Source organism: Bos grunniens, chromosome 19, assembly GCF_055505025.1.
Source record: "Bos grunniens cultivar Pamir isolate PY7600 chromosome 19, Bosgru_T2T1.0, whole genome shotgun sequence".
Taxonomy (NCBI): Eukaryota; Metazoa; Chordata; class Mammalia; order Artiodactyla; family Bovidae; genus Bos; species Bos grunniens.
Window position 1 is genome coordinate 8009488 of NC_141183.1, and position 19377 is coordinate 8028864.

Here is a 19377-nt window from a genome sequence, read left to right on the forward strand (position 1 = left end):
TAAGTGAATCAGCGTTTATTATCTCAGGAACCAACGGAACAAATGAGCAACTGCAGTTCATTTCCAGGCGGACACTGCTCCCTCCCGTTTCATTCAGTTCTGACTTGGATCAGACTAGAAAAAGTCTACCTGACAAATAGGATGTCAACTATAACAGAATTAGGACTGTGTCATTTTAAATGTTGGCAGAAAAATGAAGTGCAGTCCTAAGTAACGCAACCAACCTAAGCGTCACAGGGAGAAAGTGCAGTTTAGGTCTATTAAAGTACCAACTACTTAGGTTTCAAATATTGAACATTCAAATATTCAGATATGAATATTCAAACATTCAAATATCACGTATTATTCAACAAGAATTTAATTTCAGGGAACGTGAGGGGAAGGGGATGGAACGTGCAGAGGGGCATGTCTGTCCAGGGCTAGGGCCAACCATGGACCTGGGCCGTCTGCACTCAAGGCACTGGCTTCTGCAGCGTCTGGACTGAAGGCAGGAGAGGGGGGAGCTCTGCAGTGAAGACACTAACAACACAGCAAATTCTTTTATTTGCAATTTAAGAGCAACGCAGGGATCCAGAGATAGGCGTGACTTGCTAATGTGAAGTCCTCCCTAGGAGCATCACCACCAATGCTTCATTGTCACTGCCTGTTGGCAAGCAGGTTCTTAAAGAAAAATAGGATTCTCTAGAAAAGACTTGGGGAAAGCTGACCAGCAAGATGACAAGTGGAACAGGAACGGTGCTCAGCTTCCCTAACCAGGTTCAACATTCACACGGACGTGTCCCTGCGGTGGAAACAACTGAATGAAAGCTAGAGAGTCAGGATTTCATCTGCCTTTCACTCCCTTTCAACATCAGCAAGATTTTCAGATCCTGTTCAGGAAGGCATCTAACTTTTTTTAAGAGACAGGATGGTGACAGCAGACAGCTGAGGCCACTCCCCCACAACCCCTGTCGTCCCCTGGACTATCTTATCTTAATGCCTCCTACCCACCGAACTTGGCAAGAGAAACCATCTGCCTCCCTTGAAAGGAAACCCCGTGTACACGATTGATGGCACTGCTCTTCACGTGTTTCCTCAGGAGCTCTAGGGCCAAGGCTGCCGAGAGACCTAGTCATCCACCGTGATGTTCCGGAAGAGGTACGCCATGGACTCCCCATTGTGGATCCTCCGGATTGCTTCAGAAAGAATCAGACTGATGTCCACAGTCTTTATCTTGGGACACTGCAGCTTCTGCACCTCGTGAGGGACAGTGTTCGTCACCACCACCTGGTTGCGCAGTAACAGAAAACACACACCGTCACTGACGCTGTGCGGCCTGATGAGGTCACTGGAAACGTGTATCTAACACGTGGTGCCCACACACCAAGTTTCAAAGGACAAAACCTTACTTCACAGGGTGTGTTGTTACAAACCAAACCAACACTACGCAAGGGAAGGTTTACATTCAAGGGAAGAGATTCAAAAGAGAAGCTTATGGAGGTCTTAGTCTATGTATGCAGAAATGATAAGATGAGACCCAGCTCTGTGAGAAACCTTCCTATTAGGGAAGAATTTAGGTCTTGAGAGAAATGCTACTTTAGAATCAAATTATACTGAAGTACAGAGAGCAAGTCTATATGAAAATAGACATATATTCCTAACTGCACGTGCATGCGTGCTAAGTCACTTTAGTCATGTTCGACTCTTTGCAACCCTATAGACTGTAGCCCACCAGGCTCCTCTGTTCGTGAGATTCTCCAGGCAAGAATACTGGAGTGGTTGCCATGTCCCCCTCCAGGGGATCTTCCCGACCCAGGGATCGAACCTCTGTCTCCTGTGGCTCCTGCACTGCAGGTGCATTCTTTATACCGCTGAGCTACCAGGCAAGCCCGTATTTCTAACTGTAAATCTGACATCTGCCCAGACAGACTGCTAGCCACCCAAAGCATGATTTCAGTCCTTTGGAGAGGGAGGAAGTGATACTGACTGAGCCACTGAACTATTCACAGAAGACAGAGCAGCAAATCATGACTCAGGAGCACACAGACCTCTATGCTGGACTAAGTAAACTTCCCTGAATGGCTCACCCAGGATGTCTACCTTACACAGAAATAATGTTAGCTCTTTCCATATAAAATAAAGATTTAAAACCTCAAAAAGAGCAGACAGACCTCGTCAATGGAGGACTCCTCGATCAGACGGGGGGCCTCTGCGGACAGGATGCCATGGGTGGCCATGACGTAGATCCTGTAAGCGCCTCTCTCCTTCAGAATCTCCGCAGCCGCCACGAAGCTCTCCACGTCGTCGATGATGTCGTCCTGCGGAGAGACCCACACTCGGGCTCAAGGAGGCCCCTCCAGCCCCGTCTGTAAGCACGTGCCTCTCTGCACTTCGCTTGCGAGGGTGTCCAGGGGAAGAACAGAGCCATCGCCTGGGTCAGAGACAGGACTCAACAGCCCTCAGCAGCGGCAACAGAGCCGCGTGGGCTGAACTTCCAAGGAGGGCGCGGCAAAGCCTCACAGTCACACGTGACATCCCGGCTTCAGCTCAGGAGATCTCCCAAGGCTCCTCTCCCAATCTCACACTTCTGATGAAAACCCCACAGCCAGTGTCTCATTTACTGTTTGCCCAAGAGGAAGTTAATTGATGGGAACAGAGCAATGAAGTGAGCCATAGTAAAGGCTGGATCCTGTGGCCCAGCAGAGGCAGTTAAGAGCTGGGAGCACAGGTATCGTGTTAAAGTAACAAAGGAGACACACGTTCTCAATAGTGAAAATGGAAGGCCCATCTAGCTCACTTCATGGCCCACAGACTTAAGGGTGAGGAGTAGGGTCAGCTGGTTTCATAGAACCCAGAGCCCTGAAGACAAAGGTTATTTGTGGAACTGAATTTACTTACAGGTGCTACTACTGTGCTCATTTTACATGTGTAAGTTGTAATAATAATCCCTGTTCATCTGCTTAAAACTTTCTGCTACTTGTCCTAGGGGGGTCCAAGGCTAGACGGAGCCATTTGTATGTACCATCACCACTGGACACCCATCCCAAGGGGGACACCTACTAAAAGTGATGTGATCTCTGCACAGCAGGGGACGGTGACCTACCACTATGATCGCGATGCGTCCTCCCACATCTCCAACTACCGTTATGGGCGGCTTCTCCTTGGCCATCATCACTAGGAAAGCAAAACAAATCACAAGACCCCAGTCAGCCAAGGGTCACTAGGTGAATGAAGTCATCACATCACATTCCCTGGAACAGGTGGCAGAGCCCAGACAGACAAGTGAAAAATGTGTGGATTTCCCTTAATTAACCGGGGGCCTCCCAGACATGGGTTATCTAGAGGAGCACCGTCCAGCAGCAAGGAAGCCGAGTTTAAACTTTCCATACCCATATCACAAAGCAAAAAGAAACAGGTGAAATTCACAGATTTTTCATTTACTCAGTATACCTAACATATTATCATTTTGACACATAATTGATATGCACCTTTATTAGAGACATTTTACTTTTTTTTTTTCATCACTGTCTTCCTACTTGGTGTGCCTTCTCTACACGTGGTGATTCTCAGTTGGGACCAACCACATTTCAAGGGCTCAGCAGCCCCGTGTGCCCAAGACCCAGACCACCCTGGGTGCACGGGGATCTCCAGATGGAGGGTGGAGGAGCAGAGCTAGAAAGATCTCACCTGCACAGAGAAGCAGCCCCACCGCAATGCCACTCAGAACAGAAACACAATAAAGAAACAAACAAACGCGGCTAAGTAGAAAGTCAACAGGGAAATGCTGCCAAAGAGCTGGCTTGACTTCATTTTCCTCTGAGGTGACCTTACTGGGACAAAGAATGTAACCTCACTATCAGATAACTACACCACTGACATCATCAGTTTCCTGAAAATTAGGAAGCTGAAGACAATCACAAGTCCACCATCTTTTCCTGATTTAAAGTGAAAGTGAAAGTGAAGTCGCTCAGTCGTGTCCGACTCTTGGACTGCAGCCTACCAGGCTCCTCCGTCCATGGGATTTTCCAGCAAGAGTATTGGAGTGGGGTGCCATTTCCTTCTCCAGGGGATCTTCCTGACCCAGGGATTGAACCCGGGTCTCCCTCGTTGTAGGCAGACGCTTTACCATCTGAGCTACCAGGGAAACTGGTCCTGATTTACCTGGTCCTTAAAGTTGAGGCTTCTTATCTACTACAAAATCTACATGTTAAAAAGGCCCATCCCGAGCACAAAGCAAACTATAGGATGCTGAAGGGACAGAGGAATTCACCTGAAAAGGGGGTTAGGTAAACTGAGCACGCCGTGTGCTGTCGCTTCAGTAACTCTTTGCAACTCCATGGACTATAGCCCACCAGGCTCCTCTATCCACAGGGAGATCCTCCGGGCAAGAATACTGGAGGGGTTGCCACGCCCTCCTCCAGGGGATCTTCCTAACCCAGAGATCGAACCCACGTCTCCCGAGGCTCCTGCACTGCAGGCAGATTCTTTACTGCTGAGCCACCAGGGAAGCCCCAGTAAACCGAGTGGGCAGAAATATTTCAGAATAGATATTCTGCTTTTTTTGGAACACTTTTTTTTTTCCCAGCCACTCTGCATGGCATGCAGGATCTTAGTTCCCCGGTCTGTGCCCCCTGCACTGGGAGTGTGGAGTCTTAACCACTGGACTACAGGGGACGTCTTGGAAGCTTCTTTTAATTCTGAAGTATCTACTGTAGGAATAGTGAGGGAAGGGGAAGAGGCTAAATTCAGGGTAATTGTACAGTCTAGTAATTATCAGCAGCCCACCCACCAGAGCCGACTCCTCTCGACAGGCGCTATAAACCCGGAAGAACAGCTGCCCCTGCGTGCACCGGCACACCAGCCAGGCTGAAATCCAACACCGTGTTACTGGCGAACTTCAGCGGACACTTCCCGCTTTCCCATTCCGGAAACAAGGGCGACTTCCTGAATTTGGGCAGTCACAAAGGCCCTGCGTATAAGCATCACCCAAAAGAGGAGGAAGTAAACAACCAACATCGGAAAAGCCCTCCTCAAATCCTGTCTGTAAATTAAACCATGGGGGTAGGTGCTTATGCTGACCTCCCCACTTCTTAAAGAGATGTGGTCCCTTCTTGACCATTTTTCTCTGTAAAAAAAGAAAAAGACTGCAAACTGGTATCTCCTGTCAGACCGCAACACAAACTCAGCTCTAGTCTGATGCTCCTGTTGACTCTTTGGTAAGCCTACCTTTCCCCCTCAAAAATTCTGTCAGTTTGAAATGAAAAACAGGCATGGCTAGGGTCAAGGCTTAAAAAAAAAAAAAAAAGACTAGGAAAACAAAAGCTTCAATCCTGGTACGCTCAGTCCCTGCTCAAAACTGGCTTTGGGAGCAGCACAAACTCAACACGCAATTTGGTGGCTACTAAAAAAGAGACAGACTTCATTAGAGCATCACGAGAACAGGCCCTCACAGGACCTCCCTGGGGGCGCAGTGGGTTAAGAATCCGCCTGCCAATGCCAGGGACATGGGTTTGACTCCTGATCTGGGAAGATCTCACGTGCTACGGAGCAGCTAAGCCCGTGCTCCGCAACAACAGAAGCCACCGCAAGGAGAAATTCAAGCACCCTAGAGAGTAGCCCCTGCTCGTCACAAGTAGAGAAAAGCCCGTGCAGCAACAAAGACCCAGCACAGCCAAAAATAAATCAACAAATAAAATTACTAAAAACAAAAAAAATCAGGTATATTAGGTCAAAAGAGCTACATCACTAAAATAAATGCTAGTTACCTGATCACCAAAGCCTGATATTTGACAAACGTTTGCCAGCATCCATCTTGTGTGCAAGTGTGCTACGTCGCTTCAGTCGTGTCTGACACTTTGTGACCCTCTAGACTGTAGCCCACAAGGCTCTTCTGTCCACGGGATTCTCCAGGCAAGAACACTGGAGTGGGCTGCCACGCCCTCCTCCAGGGAATCTTCCAGACCCAGGGATCCAACCCGTGTCTCTCGGTCTCCTGCACTGGCAGGCGGGCATGGACCACTAGTGCCACCTGGGAAGCGCCATCACCCTCTTACCAAAGTGCAAAAGCCTGAGATTTCACACCACTACACACACAACTTTTTACTAAAGCCAAAATTATTTCACACTCTTGGAAAGCCAAGCGCTACCCAGATTAGCTCTACTGTTCTCAATGCCTACAAATGTGGGTAACAAAATATTTCACAAAAGACAAAATCACTATAATACCATTCAATTATTTTAAAATACTGAGATAGCATGTCACTTATAAATAGAATCTAAAAAAGCACACAGATGAACTTATTTATAAAACAAAACAAACTCACAGACTTAGGAAACAGAGGTGTGAAGGGGGGATAAATTAGGAGTTTGGGATAAACAGATTTGTTACATATACACTACTGTACGTAAAATAGTCAGCAAGGACAATAGTAGCAATATACAGCTACTGTATAGCACAGGGGACTCTACTCAATACTCTGTAATAACGTATAAGGGAAAAGAATCTGAAAAATAGATATATGTGTGTATATATATGTATAATATGTGTAATAGATATAATATTGAACATATAACTAAACTCGGCTTCCCTGGTAGCTCAGTGGTTAAGAATCCACCTGCCAATTCAGGAGATGCAGGTTCAATCCCTGGATCAGGAAGATGCCCTGGAGAAGGAAATGGCAACCCACTCCAGTATTCTTGCCTAGGAAATCCCATGGACAGAGGAGTCTGGCAGGCTACAGTCCATACAGTCACAAAAGTCAGACACACAACTTAGCAACTAAACAGCAACAACCACAAATAACTAAACCACTTTGCTGTACACTCAAAATTAACCCAGTACTGTAAATCAACTACACTCCAATATAAAATAATTTTTAAATAATATTAATACTAAAAAAAGAAATAAAATTTCAAACTTGAAAAATAGAAAATACCAGAATACATCCATGTAGGAATGAACTCCTAGCCACTCGTACTATTCAAAACTGTCTTCAATTTACAAATAGAATCAAGACACGGCTGCTCTTACATGGCAATTCCAGCCCTGGGTGGACAGTCGCATTCTTGACCATCGGCGGGGAATGGCGGCCGTCATCCATGTCCATCTCTGCACACTGGGCCTCCCCGTGGATGACAGCCAGGCCCAGACGCAGCCTCTCCGCGTACGACTGGGCCCTGAGAGGAGGCCAACAGGAGTGGGTGAGACGCATGAGAAGGAAGACCCAGGCACGGCTTTCTCATCACTTCATTAACCACAGAATGAAAATACCAGTCCACCGTTTAGGGACACACAAAGTAACTGTTTCTACAAGTCAGAATGTGAGGCTCAGGCCAGAATGCAAACGTCTCAAGAGGCACCCTAGAGGGGAAGTGGGCTGGCATCTGATTCTGGGCATTTTGGTTCTACTCTTTGCCCAACAGCCTCACATTCATCTTTAGTTGCTTTTTGGTTTTGTCTTTTTCTCTATTTTTTGGCCGCTTGTCACGCCAGGATATTAGCTCCCTAGCCAGGGAGGGAAGCTGAGACCCCGACACTGGAAACTCACTGTCTTGGCCACTGGACTGCCAGGGGAGTCACTCATCTTCAGAATTCTGTTCAAAAAGGTTTCAAAAACCAATGCCTGAAAGGCGCTTGTGCAATTCTTGTTTTCCTTTTGCTGAGAACTTGAAGGAAGAACTTCATTTTCTCCCAAGGGAAAACTGAGTAATTCCAAGAACCACTCTGTTACTTGGAGACTAGAGGTAAAGCTGTGGTTTGGAGTATGACAATGACTTGGGGGAAAGCTGGACTCGGGAGCTTTCACAGGCTGTATTAGGACAGACCCTGGGTCCTAACACAGCCCATTTGGACTTCAGAAGCACCCAAAAGGGATGAGTGTGTCTGGTTTATTTACCTTTTTGCAGCATCAGGTGACTTAGCTACAATGACTGCATTTCTGTAATTTGGAATCTAGATTTGGAGGAAAAATAAGAAAATACTGAAAAGGTATCAAAAAATAAACAAATAAACAAAAATACTTGGGTGCTGGCATTACATCTTTTTTCCTCTTATAAAAATGATCCATATTAGCAAATAAGTATGCTAGAATCTCATTCACACAGTTACCATTTTTTAATCCCTATCAATTAGCATCATGGCCAAAGTAGGCTGCATCAAGAAGATAAAAAACAATTCTTAAAACCTTCATTTTAGAAAACATAAGCAAATGGCTAATGATAAGGAAATCTGTCTTTAATGTCTTTAAAAAATAAAAGATCCTCTGTGCCTCAACGCTGACTCTGGCTGGCTGCCTCAGGTATTAAGACTTCAGCAAGAGATCATGTGATCACCCTTTGCGCCTTCCAATATGGAAACCTGGTACCAGAGAAGAACTACATGGGGTCTCTTTTGAGGACAAGGGGGTATTTGCTGGTGCTCCTCACTTCTTCCTGGATATACTGAAGCAGGAAAGGTGAGGCTCTAAGGTTGTCCACGGGAAAGCTGAAAAAGCCTTGTATTTCCTTTTGATGAAGATCCATAGTGATAATGTGAGTTAAACCTGAAATTTTAAAACACAAAATTACAAAGTTCACCCGTACAAATTGACAGCTACAGTGGACACAAACTAGACGCCCAGTGCCTGCTTCCTAACAGAAGACTGAAGGCAGGGGGCACTGACCAAGTGCGCCGGTTCTATGCCTTATTTGCAACCTTAACAAAACTTAGTAAAGACAATGTTAAGCCTGATGTAAAGGAGCCTATAACCTTCCACGTGGATTAGAAAACTAAACCCAGAAAAAGCAGTGCTCTCTTCTACTCTAACCATTGGCTTGGGCCTGAAAACCAGGAAAAGAAAAATCAGGCAGAAGCAAAAATATGAATGGGGCATTAAATACTGGAGCAAAAATAGATGTAAAAAACAAGTAAGGCCTTGATTAAAGAATCTAGGAAGAAATGTTGAAGGGCTGTAGATAAATGCAGAAGAAACAGGAAAGCAAAAGCAAAGTAATATATATTCTAGAAAGAAAGAAACCACAAAACGCAAGGATAAGACACTGAAGACTCCAGAGAAATCTGTGTTATGTCCTAAGAGAACGGGTTAGGAAGTACACTTACAGAAAAACAGTGAAAACACTCTTTTAATCAACAGTGCTAAACAAAAGAAAATGTACATTCATGGCAAGTGGCCAAGCTCACTGAAAAATTTCCAGAGCAAAATTTCTGGTTCTTTGGAAAGAACCAGAATTACTTCTTCTTTCCAAAAACATTACACATTTTTAAAGAATGGAATTCAAGTATGTTTCTGAGGACTCAGATCTATATTTGAGTTTTTAAATAAACATGAAGCAAATAAAATCCCAACAATTGAAAGGCTGTTACATTGAACAGAAAGTAGGTCACTACAAAAACATACGATGAAAATGATCTGCTATGATCTGCTATGATGTGCTATTCAGAAAGACAATCAGGGAGGAAGAAGAGAGTATATAAGCTGAAGAAATGGTAAAAAAAAAAAAAAAAAAAAAAACCAGTTTTACTAATATGTACATACAGAATTTCGTGCTCAGTCGCATTTGACTCTTTGTGACCCCATGGACTGTAGCCCGCCAGGCTCCTCTGTCCATAGGATTACTCCAGCAAGGATACTGGAGTGGGCTGCCATTTCCTCTTCTAAGGGGCTTTCCCAACCCAGGGATCAGATCGAACCCACGTCTCCTGTGGCTCCTGTGGCTCCTGCATTGGCAGGGGGAAATTCTTTATCACTGAGCTCCCTGGTAGCTAAGGTTTAAACAAATCTAGACCTGAAGCTCAAAAGATCACAGCTGAATGCCAAGATGGTCCACTAAAATTTCAATGATGATAAGATGAACAGGACATAGAATGAGGAAAAAGTCCAAGTTAAGAGAAAAGAATCCTGAAGCAGACAAGGTCACTCTGAAGTGGGACAAAGAGGAAAAAAAATGTACACCTAAGTTCACGATCCTTAACCAGAATTATGCAAAAGCAAGCAAGACAAAGAAACTACCCAACACCACTCAGAGAAATAAGTATCCACCAACCACCTACGGCTGGTGGGGTATGGACTGCTCTGGCCCGGGGAGGGTCCTAACCGCCCGTGTGCGGCCCCGGGCGTGGGCCGCACTCACCCGCTTTTGCCAGCATGGACGCTAGGAGCTTGCACACAATGGAGCCCCTCTTCCGCATCTTGCTCTGCTTGCTGTAGGGGAAGTAGGGGATGACACCAATGATGTTCCTGGCACAGGCGGTCTTCAGTGCGTATGCCATGATCAGCAACTCCATCACGGCTGTGTTCACGTCTCTGAAATAGGTGAGATTTGTCCTTTGGGATTAATGTCACTTATTAACCCCTGGCAAGGATCTCAATCCCAGCAACCTGACCTGGGTTACCAAGATGAGTGTTAATGTGAATCATCTCAGTAGCTTAGGATGGCACCTCCTGAATAGAGGAGGAAGCTGGTTCACTTTTCTTTTGAGCTGCGTGAACTTTAGTTTGCATCTGAGGTTACTGACATTCACAGCACCATCATCCACACTCATCTCGCCTGGATCTTGTCAGTGATACGGTCATGGGAGTGGCAGGTGAAGCAGATGTTGACTGCTGATGACCACAGTTAACCCACACCTGCTGGTACCAACCCCAGGATCTGAACTCGGGCCAGGGTGCTGGCACCTTCTTTTCCTGGGAACACCAGGGAAAATCCACCCCTTCTATTTAGCTGAAAGAATTTGTTTTTGTTTTTTTTTCTTTTTGGGGTGGAGAGAAGGATGAGCGGGGCGGGAAGGTCTTGGATGTTAACTTCCAAAAATCTCCCCCGCCCCTTCTTCCCCTGAGATATAGATTCACGTGCGTGCTCAGTCGCTCAGTTGTATCAGACCCTTTGCCTACGAGGCAAAGGGTATGGACATAGCCTATCAGGCTACTCTGTCCATGGGATTCCCCAGGCAAGAATCCTGGAGCAGGTTGCCATTTCCTTCTCCATAGGAATCTTCCTGACCCAGGAACTGAACCCAAGTCTCCTGTGGATCCTGCATTGGCAGGCAGAATCTTTACCACTGAAGCCACCTGCGATACAAAGATTACCCAGACAAACAAAGAAGGAAATGGGAATCTGAAAGGTATTCAAAGGAAAGGTTATTTCCAAATTTTAATGAATGCTGAGTGCCACCCTTTGCCAAGACTGATCAAGTATAACGTAAGGCTCTGCTCTTAAAGGGCCTTGAAATCCTTCAGGATGACCTTCTAAAGTTCAACCCTCTCTCTAGCCTCCTCCCAACTCTTCTTGGGATTGTCCAGGTGTCCTCGAACACCCTTTCTTTTGCATTAGGAGTGTATTTCCCCCTTGCCTTCCCAAGATAAAGAAGATCATTTCCCATGTCCGAGTTCCCACCCAAGTGAGGAACAGGCTCTTCAGATTATACTTTACCAAAAAAAAAAAGTTTTATTTATTTATGTTAATTTTTGCCCATTTTCCCCCATACCTGTGGTATGTGGGATCTCAGTTACCTGACCAGGGACCGAACCTGCACTCCTGATTTGGAAGACAAAGTCTTAACCACTGGATCACCAGGGAAATCCCTGGATTATTTATTCAGTTCTTGAATCACCTGATTAAAATGGAAAGGCCTGCCATCAACACAGCAGAAAATAAATGACTGTTGAATAAGTGGTCGAATGACATACTTATCACGAAACGCTTTTTAGCTTGAAGGACTGTCAGGCCACTTCCCCCCAGTCGCTTCCAGTTTACATTCACCTGCGCACCTGGGAGGGAGCAACCCTTTCACTCTGACACGGCTCCGTGCCCACGCTCACCGGGGGGGCTTCCTACCTCCCCTTTGTAGTCTGGACTTTTTACGACTACTTCAAGCTTCAGTCATAAGCTTCTGTGTTTATTTCTCCCACAGGGTAGGCAGAGTTGATTCTGGGCTCAACTTCAAGATGCAACTGTCAACTGAGACATTCCTTTTGGATTGCTAACAGGTTACATATTTTCCAGTTATCATTTCCTTTCTCTGAAATAAACTGGCATCTTCTTCTCCCTCATATTCCCAAGTTAATAACATCCCACGTCTGGCATCAAAAGGTCAGAAGACACACAACCTTTTGGTATAATCGTGACAAGACACTTATTAAACACTTTCAAGGTTATTAGGTTGGTGCAAAAGTAATTGCGGTTTTCCACTGTTGAACTTTGCTGTTTTGGAATACTTCCTTAAATAAATGTGGTTATATTATACATCATTTTAATGCCCGTTTCTCACTTTATGTTTTTTTGCTAATGACTTATTACTGTGTATTTTATATTTATTTTAAACTAGGGAAATGACGTTAGACAAAAATCAAGTTCCTGCAATTTTCTTATTCAAGTTCAAAACGCGTTATAAAGCAGCAGAGACAACTAGCAACATCAACAACGCATTTGCCCCAGGAACTGGCTAACAACGTACAGGGCAGTGGTGGTTCACAAGTTTCACAAAGGAGATGAGACCCTTGAGGACGATGAGCACAGTGGCTGGCCATCGGAAGTTGACAACAGCCAACTGAGAGCGTCATTGAAGCTGATCCTCACAACTACACGAGAAGTTGCCAAAGAACTCGACAATGACCGTTCTACCATCAAACAGCCTTTGAAGCAAATTGAAAAGGTGAAAAAGCTCAATAAGTACGTGCCTCGTGAGCTGACCAAAAATTAAAAAACTGTCATTTTGAAATGTCATCTTCTCCTATTTTGTGCAGCAACAATGAACCATTTCTCGATTGGATTGATTGTGACATGCAATGAAAAGTATATTTTATACGACAACCGGCGAGAATCAGCTCAGTGGCTGGACTGAGAAGCTCCAAAGCATTTCCCAAAGCCAAACTTGCACCAAAAAAATGTCACGGTCACTGTTTGGTGGTCTGTGCCAGTCTGATCCACTACAGCTTTGTGATCCTGGCGGAACATTACACGTGAGAAGTGTGCTCAGCAAGTCGACAAGATGCATTGAAAACTGCAACGCCTGCAGCTGGAGCTGCAGAAAGGACCTAATTCTCCTCCATGACAACACCTAACCGTATGCGGTACAACCAGCGCTTCAGAAGTTGAATGAATTGGGCTACAAAGTTTTGCTTCGTCCTCCATATTCACCTGACCTCTCGACAACCAAATACCACTTCTTCAATCATCTTGACAACTTTTTGCAGGGAAAATGTTTCCACGACCAGCAGAAAGCAGAAAATGCTTTCCAAGAGTTTGTAGAATCCCGAAGCACTGATTTTTACACTACAGGAATATACCAACTTATTCCTCTGGCAAAAATGTGTTGCTTTTAATGGTTCCTATTTTGATTAATAAAGATGTGTTTGAGCCCAGTTAAAATGATTTAAAATTCATGGTCTAAAATCGTAATTACATTTGTATCAACCTAACACTTAGGAATTCATAATACTTGGTCAGTTTTCCACACTCTTCAACAATTTTCATCCTGCATCATCCATTTACCAAATAATTACTGAGCACCTTGCATCAGGTACCGTATTAGGTGGGGAGGTAACATGGTAAAAGAGGCTGACCTCATCTTGTTGGGGGGAGGTCCTCTGGCTTTCCCCCACCATCACCCTTGGAATCATTTGTCCCTAGGAGAACGCTAACTCACCTGAGAATGTTCCCTTCCCCTTCTGACCCTTCAGCCCTGAGAACAGAGCTCCCCGCCCACAACAGATCATCTCACTGGATGCCTGTGGGCTCTGGGGGCTCAGATGAAGCCGGTACGGCACTCAGGATAGAACGTATGTAACTCAGGAGTCCGTCTCTAAACATCAGGCGTCGTATACCCTCTATCAAAAGCCGCTTCCACATACAGGCTGCTTGTTGACGTTAGATAAGCTTTCTTAACCTTCCACTGGTGTGGTGCACGTGTGGCATTAAAAAGGCTTCACTGGACGTGGTGGTTTCTTACACCGGATCCCAATGCCAACAACACGTTGAGGGCTGAAGTTAATTCAACAGATCCTGGAAGAACGTTTATCTGGGTCATGGGTTTTCCGCTGTCCCTGTGACAGCATTTACAACACAACCGTCCACCACGAGGTTTACACACCACGCGAGGGAGGGCCAGGCGGTAAGACACTGAGTGTGACAAGAGGACAGAAGCTTCGGAGAAGCCTTGATTTCAGAGTAACTTTCTTTCTACTAATTACTAATCTCTCCCATGAGTTGTTTTATTTTTTTTTTTTTTTTACTTTTTCCGTTTCCTAATGACCTATGCGCCAGGGGATTCAACATTCTCTAGATCAAGGCTAAGGAAAGCCTCCCATGCCCTACCCACTTTCGGTCAGGAAGGCGACAAAAGGGCCTTTGTCACAGGGGCTCTACCCATTCTCTGAGGGACGCCAGACAAACTGGATACCAGGCAGTTACTGTGTGAGTTAGCAGGGCCAAGAGAAACTGGCTGGCAGCTCCTGCTTTGTTTATCTGTTCCCAGCATATTCTGGCTAGTGCCTGTAATCTCTAAGTACAACAATCTTAATTTGTTTACCAACCCTTTTTCTCTTCCCTAAGACTATCACATTTTATATTAACCTTGGCTCTTACTGCTCTCTCATTTTCAACGGGCAAAAAATGAGTGCGAGGGAAGGACACAGTCTATATATATCAGTTAAAACTGCAAAGACAGACCAGCAACACAGACAGAAGAACTGAGAACAGGGTCAGGGAGCAGGATGTACGCCACCTCCACCTCCAACAATTAATCACTTGCAGCAAGTAAGCTTCATGTTCTTTTAATGAGTCGTCTTATGCGGCTCAGTGATAAAGAATCCGCCTGCCAATGCAGGACACATGGGTTCAATTCCTGAGTGGGGAAGATCCCCTGGAGAAGCAGATGGCAACTCATCCCAGTATTCTTGCCTGGGAAATTCTACGGACAGAGGAGCCTGGTGGGCTACAGTCCGTGGGGCCGCAAAGAGGTGGACAGGACTTAGTGACTAAACACCAGCAGTTACATCAACAAACCAGAATGTGTGACACAAAACACGAAAACCTGTCCTTCAAACAGCACTTCGTAAGCTTCCTATCTAGTTCACTCGGCTGCAGTGTTCAGTTTACCTGGGAGCTCCCTGAGTTCCTCCTTGTGACAGCGTGATTTAGTCAGGAATACCTATTTGGTTGCCATTTCTGGCTCTGTCTGGAAACCCTTGGAATTTCCTAAGCTTTGAGACTAGTAAAGGTGTCTTTAGTTATGTTAACGAGGTGACTTTTGGACTACTCCTGAAGGAGGAGACTGGTTGCCTGGGAGACAGACCACGTGTTAGAGAAGTTGAACTTTCAGTCCTATCCCGTGACGTCTGGATTCAATCGATCGCCGATGGCTAAGGATTTAATAGATCATACCTATGTAACGAAGCCTCTGTAAAAACCCAAAAAGGAGGGGGTTCAGAGAACTTCCGGATTGGAGAGCTGGGGGGTGAGCAGCTGAAAGCTCCAGACCCCTCCCTGCATACCTTGCCCAGGACACCTCTTGACTTCCACCAGAGTCAAGCCCTGAGGAGAATTCAGGATGGAGAAAAAACAAGCAGCTCTCTAGACTTTGGGTAACAGGCCCTAGATAAAAAGATGCATACCTAAGGGCTAATTTCAATGACCTCAAATCCTTATCTTCCCAAGTACAGAAAAGCACTAAAATCATTGTGATGTCTCTGCTTTGTGATCAGCAATAATCTTCTGATGTTTCACTTCCCCCCCTCCCCCCGCCCCCCCAACTCTGAAAAAACCTCACACATATCCCGGTTCCTCTCTTATCTCATCAGAGTGGTTCCTTAGCGCCATCTCTGAGACCAGCTCCAAGGCTATAGTCCTCAGTAAGGTCCTCAAATAAAACTTAACTTGCAACTTTTAAGCTGTGCATTTTGCACCGATTGGCAATCTATATAACCACGTATGGCAGATGGGACTAAAAAACCAAATTCCCTGCTAAATTAACTAAATTTAGTTGTCATTCAAATATTCTGTAGTCAGGCAACAGAATGTTGTTTTACACTGTTTACTGGGACAAACCCAATAACTCTTCATGGGATACACACACACACACACACACACACACACACACACACACACACACTCTGTCTTTTCTCCAAATTTCCGCTCCCATCCCCATCATCCTGAAAGATACAGGAACTGTCCAGTGAAGGTGTTCTGCTTTGACACCACCAAACTGAACCCCAGGGAAGCCAACTGTGGCTTCTAAAATAATCTCAAAACAAGTACACACGGGAACCGCACCATCTTCAGGACGTGGTTCTGGTTTCTAAAAGCATCACGTGCATCTGTGCTGCTGCTTCAAAGAGAAGCCTTTCCACATGGTGAGTATGTAAAATTACTGTCATGTTATCCTATACGAGTCACTCTCTCCACTGCAACTCCAAGGACTGCTCCTTACCTCTTCCTTTGGTTAAATTTCAAATATCCTAAGCATGAGTAGAAAAAATCAAACAAAAACAACAACAAATATTTCCCAATAAGCTATTAACCAACATGTTTTTCCATGTTTCTTTTGTCCTTCCCCTGGAAAACACGTCCACGTTAGAAAGTTCAGTCTAGAGTGCTGCCCCAGCTCCACCCTGGATTGCACATATTAACATTTCTGCTGCCTTCTGGGTTACCATGAGATATGGAAACCAATAATTAGATAAAGCACAACTTCCTGCCACCAAGGAAACGAACTGCCTATCCTGAGGGGCACTCAACAAAATCAACTGGCCCAAGTGTCAACATCTTCCAAAAGTGTCAAAAGTTTTGAAAGTCAAGGAAAGACTAAGGGACGGTTCCAGACTGTCTAGAAGGTAAGATACATGACAAGTAAGTGCCGCCTGAGCCTCAACTGGCTCCTGGAGCCAGGAAGAGCCCTGGGGGACAGCAGACAACTGGGGATGGTGTCTGAGGCTTAGGTGGTAATGACACAGAGGTCTCAGTATCCTGATTTTGATGGCAGCACTGTGGCTGTATAGAATGCCCTTGTTGGGAACTAACTTGTGGTCTGGCGGTTAAGCTTTCACTGCCATGGGCCCGGGTTTGATCCCTCGTCGGGGAACTGAGATACCACAGACCATGTGGTGCAGGAAAAAAAAAAAGAGAGAGAGAGAAAGAAAGGTCTCCTTTGTAGGAATCACACACTGTGTGATTTGGGGGGGTAGGGAGATATCAGACTGGCAAATTTGTCTAAAGTGGCTGTACTGCACAGACAAGTTTTCTGTAAATCTATGACTATTTCAAAATCTGAATCTTTAAAAGATGAAGCGGCTCTTTCTGTGTTGATATGATACATGGCTTTTTTTTTTTTTTTTTTTTAAAGTTCAGCAATGTGCAACGGCACTTTTTTTTTTTTTTTCTTTTTGGCCACACCGCCTGGCTTGTAGGATCTTGGTTCCCCAACCAGGAATCAAACCCATACCCCCTGAAGTAGAAGGGTACAGTCCTCACCACCGGACTGCCGGGGAACTCCCTATCAGGCTCCTTCTATGCAAAAAATTAAGAAAAACATATACACAACTGCTTGAACATGCAGAGTCTCTGAAAGGATGCCTAGGAACCCGATGGCACTTGCCACATCCAGGGAGGGAAGCGGAGTGGCTGAGGGCCGAGGAGGGCAGAGGCGGGCCTCGTTACACACCCTTTTGAAATCTAAGCCATGCAGCGAAATTAAAATGGCTTTTATTTTGGTTTCGAGGATCACCTGAATGATGGAGCCTAAATTTGTCTGTACATATCCAACAGAGAGGAACAAACACCTACTTAAACTAGTTATCTCAGAAGACTAGGGGGTGGATGAGGGCTGGGGAATTTTTATTTTCTGATACACGTTTCTATAAAGCTTGTGTTTTTAGAGATGAGTATTACTCCTATAATCAGAAAAAAATATTAAAAATAAAATACTGAGTAGCTACCAGTTATCAGTGTACAAGGAAACTCTTTATACTAGGATTCAGATCACGTTCTCCATGACCCTGTGGTCCTCAGCTTCCTTCAGGCCCAACTTTCTCAATCCCATCAGAGGGGACTGTAAGGAAAAGGTTTTTTCCTTCTCTGTACATTCACAACACTTAATACTGCTGGTCACTAAATGTGTTGGGGTTTTCCCATAGACACGTAGTTCTCAGAATCTTGGGGACACCAGCTGGGTGTCCTACCATTCGGTTCAATTCTGACTGTCTCTCTCTGGACATAGCAACAGATCCCACAGCTTAAGAGCCCAGTCCCATGGGACCACCCTTCCTCACTTCAGATATGGGCAAGTCCAGGCTGTCACCTGTGTCTAACCAACCTGCTATAAATTGAGAGGTTCCTAGGACCCACTCCTCAGCTCCGATTAGTTTGCTAGAGCAAATTAATAATAATAATAAAAAGAAGACCTCAGGGAATTCCCTGGAGGCCCAGCGGTTAGGCCTTGGTGCTTCCACTGCAGGGGGGCACGGGTTTGATCCCTGGTCGGGGAACAAAGATCCTGCATGCTGTATGGCAGAAGGGTGCAGAGCGTCCCCAACCTTGCTGTGAGCACCCACCTCCCAGCACCCCCATCTTCACCAACCCAGAAGCTCTCCACACCCAGGCCTTCTGGGGGTTTTATGGAGGCTTCATGATACCGGCACAAGTGGTCAAATCATGGCCACTGGAGATGGATTCAACTCCTCCCCAGAGGTCACAGGGGCTAGGTTGAAGGTACCCACCCTCTCATCACAAGGTTGGTGCCCCCAGGAACCAGCCCCCATCCTGGGTTTATCCAGGGGATTTCCAAAAACTCCTTGCATTAACATAATTCAGGGGTAACTGAAAGGGGCTTGTTCTAAATAATGGAGATACTTTGACTGCTATTCTCACGGAGGAAGTTCCAACAGTTTTAGGAGCTCTGCGCCAGGACAGGAAGACCAAATCCATATTTCTTATTATAAATCTCAGAATCACAGGGACCAAACAAGAGCAGCCACGTAGGACTGACACACGAGGATTAAAAGTGATGCGTGTAACGCGTCCACGTGCTGGGGCACCCAGTGCCCTGCTTATCACTAACACAATCTCAAGAACTGAACTGATCGAGATGTGAAGATCTGGATTTTTCAAAGACACCAACCCCATCCCAGTGAGGGGCTGAGAGGAGAGAACCCCACGGGAAGTTCACACTCAGGCATGCCAGGATTCTGCCAGGGCCTGTCCTCCTGCCTGGAGAGGAGGAGTAGATGGTGTCTGCAATAGAGATGGTCGGGGGGACCGGCCACTGTGCAAAATTAAATGCAGTGCAAAAACCAGCCTCAGTGGATATGAACCAGAGCAGCTATGCACCGCATTTAACAACAACAAGGGCTCTCAGTAGAGCGGAACAGACAGACCCTGGCAAATGGAGGGAGGATATTTTGTCCTTGA

The 19377-nt window shown here is 45.6% G+C and overlaps 1 protein-coding gene across 1 annotated transcript in view; it reads right to left on the reverse strand.

Moving 5' to 3' along the window:
• PRPSAP1 (phosphoribosyl pyrophosphate synthetase associated protein 1) overlaps positions 1-19377 on the reverse strand; it is a 26364-nt gene continuing 6987 nt past the window's right edge. The window contains exons 4-10 of the mRNA XM_086356262.1: positions 10108-10280; positions 8404-8519; positions 7875-7930; positions 7010-7155; positions 3083-3153; positions 2151-2297; positions 1-1266 (exon numbers count right to left, since the gene is read on the reverse strand). Of these exons, the coding sequence (XP_086212388.1) occupies positions 1108-1266; positions 2151-2297; positions 3083-3153; positions 7010-7155; positions 7875-7930; positions 8404-8519; positions 10108-10280 (868 nt within the window). The 3' untranslated portion in view covers positions 1-1107. The remainder of the gene's footprint in view (positions 1267-2150; positions 2298-3082; positions 3154-7009; positions 7156-7874; positions 7931-8403; positions 8520-10107; positions 10281-19377) is intronic.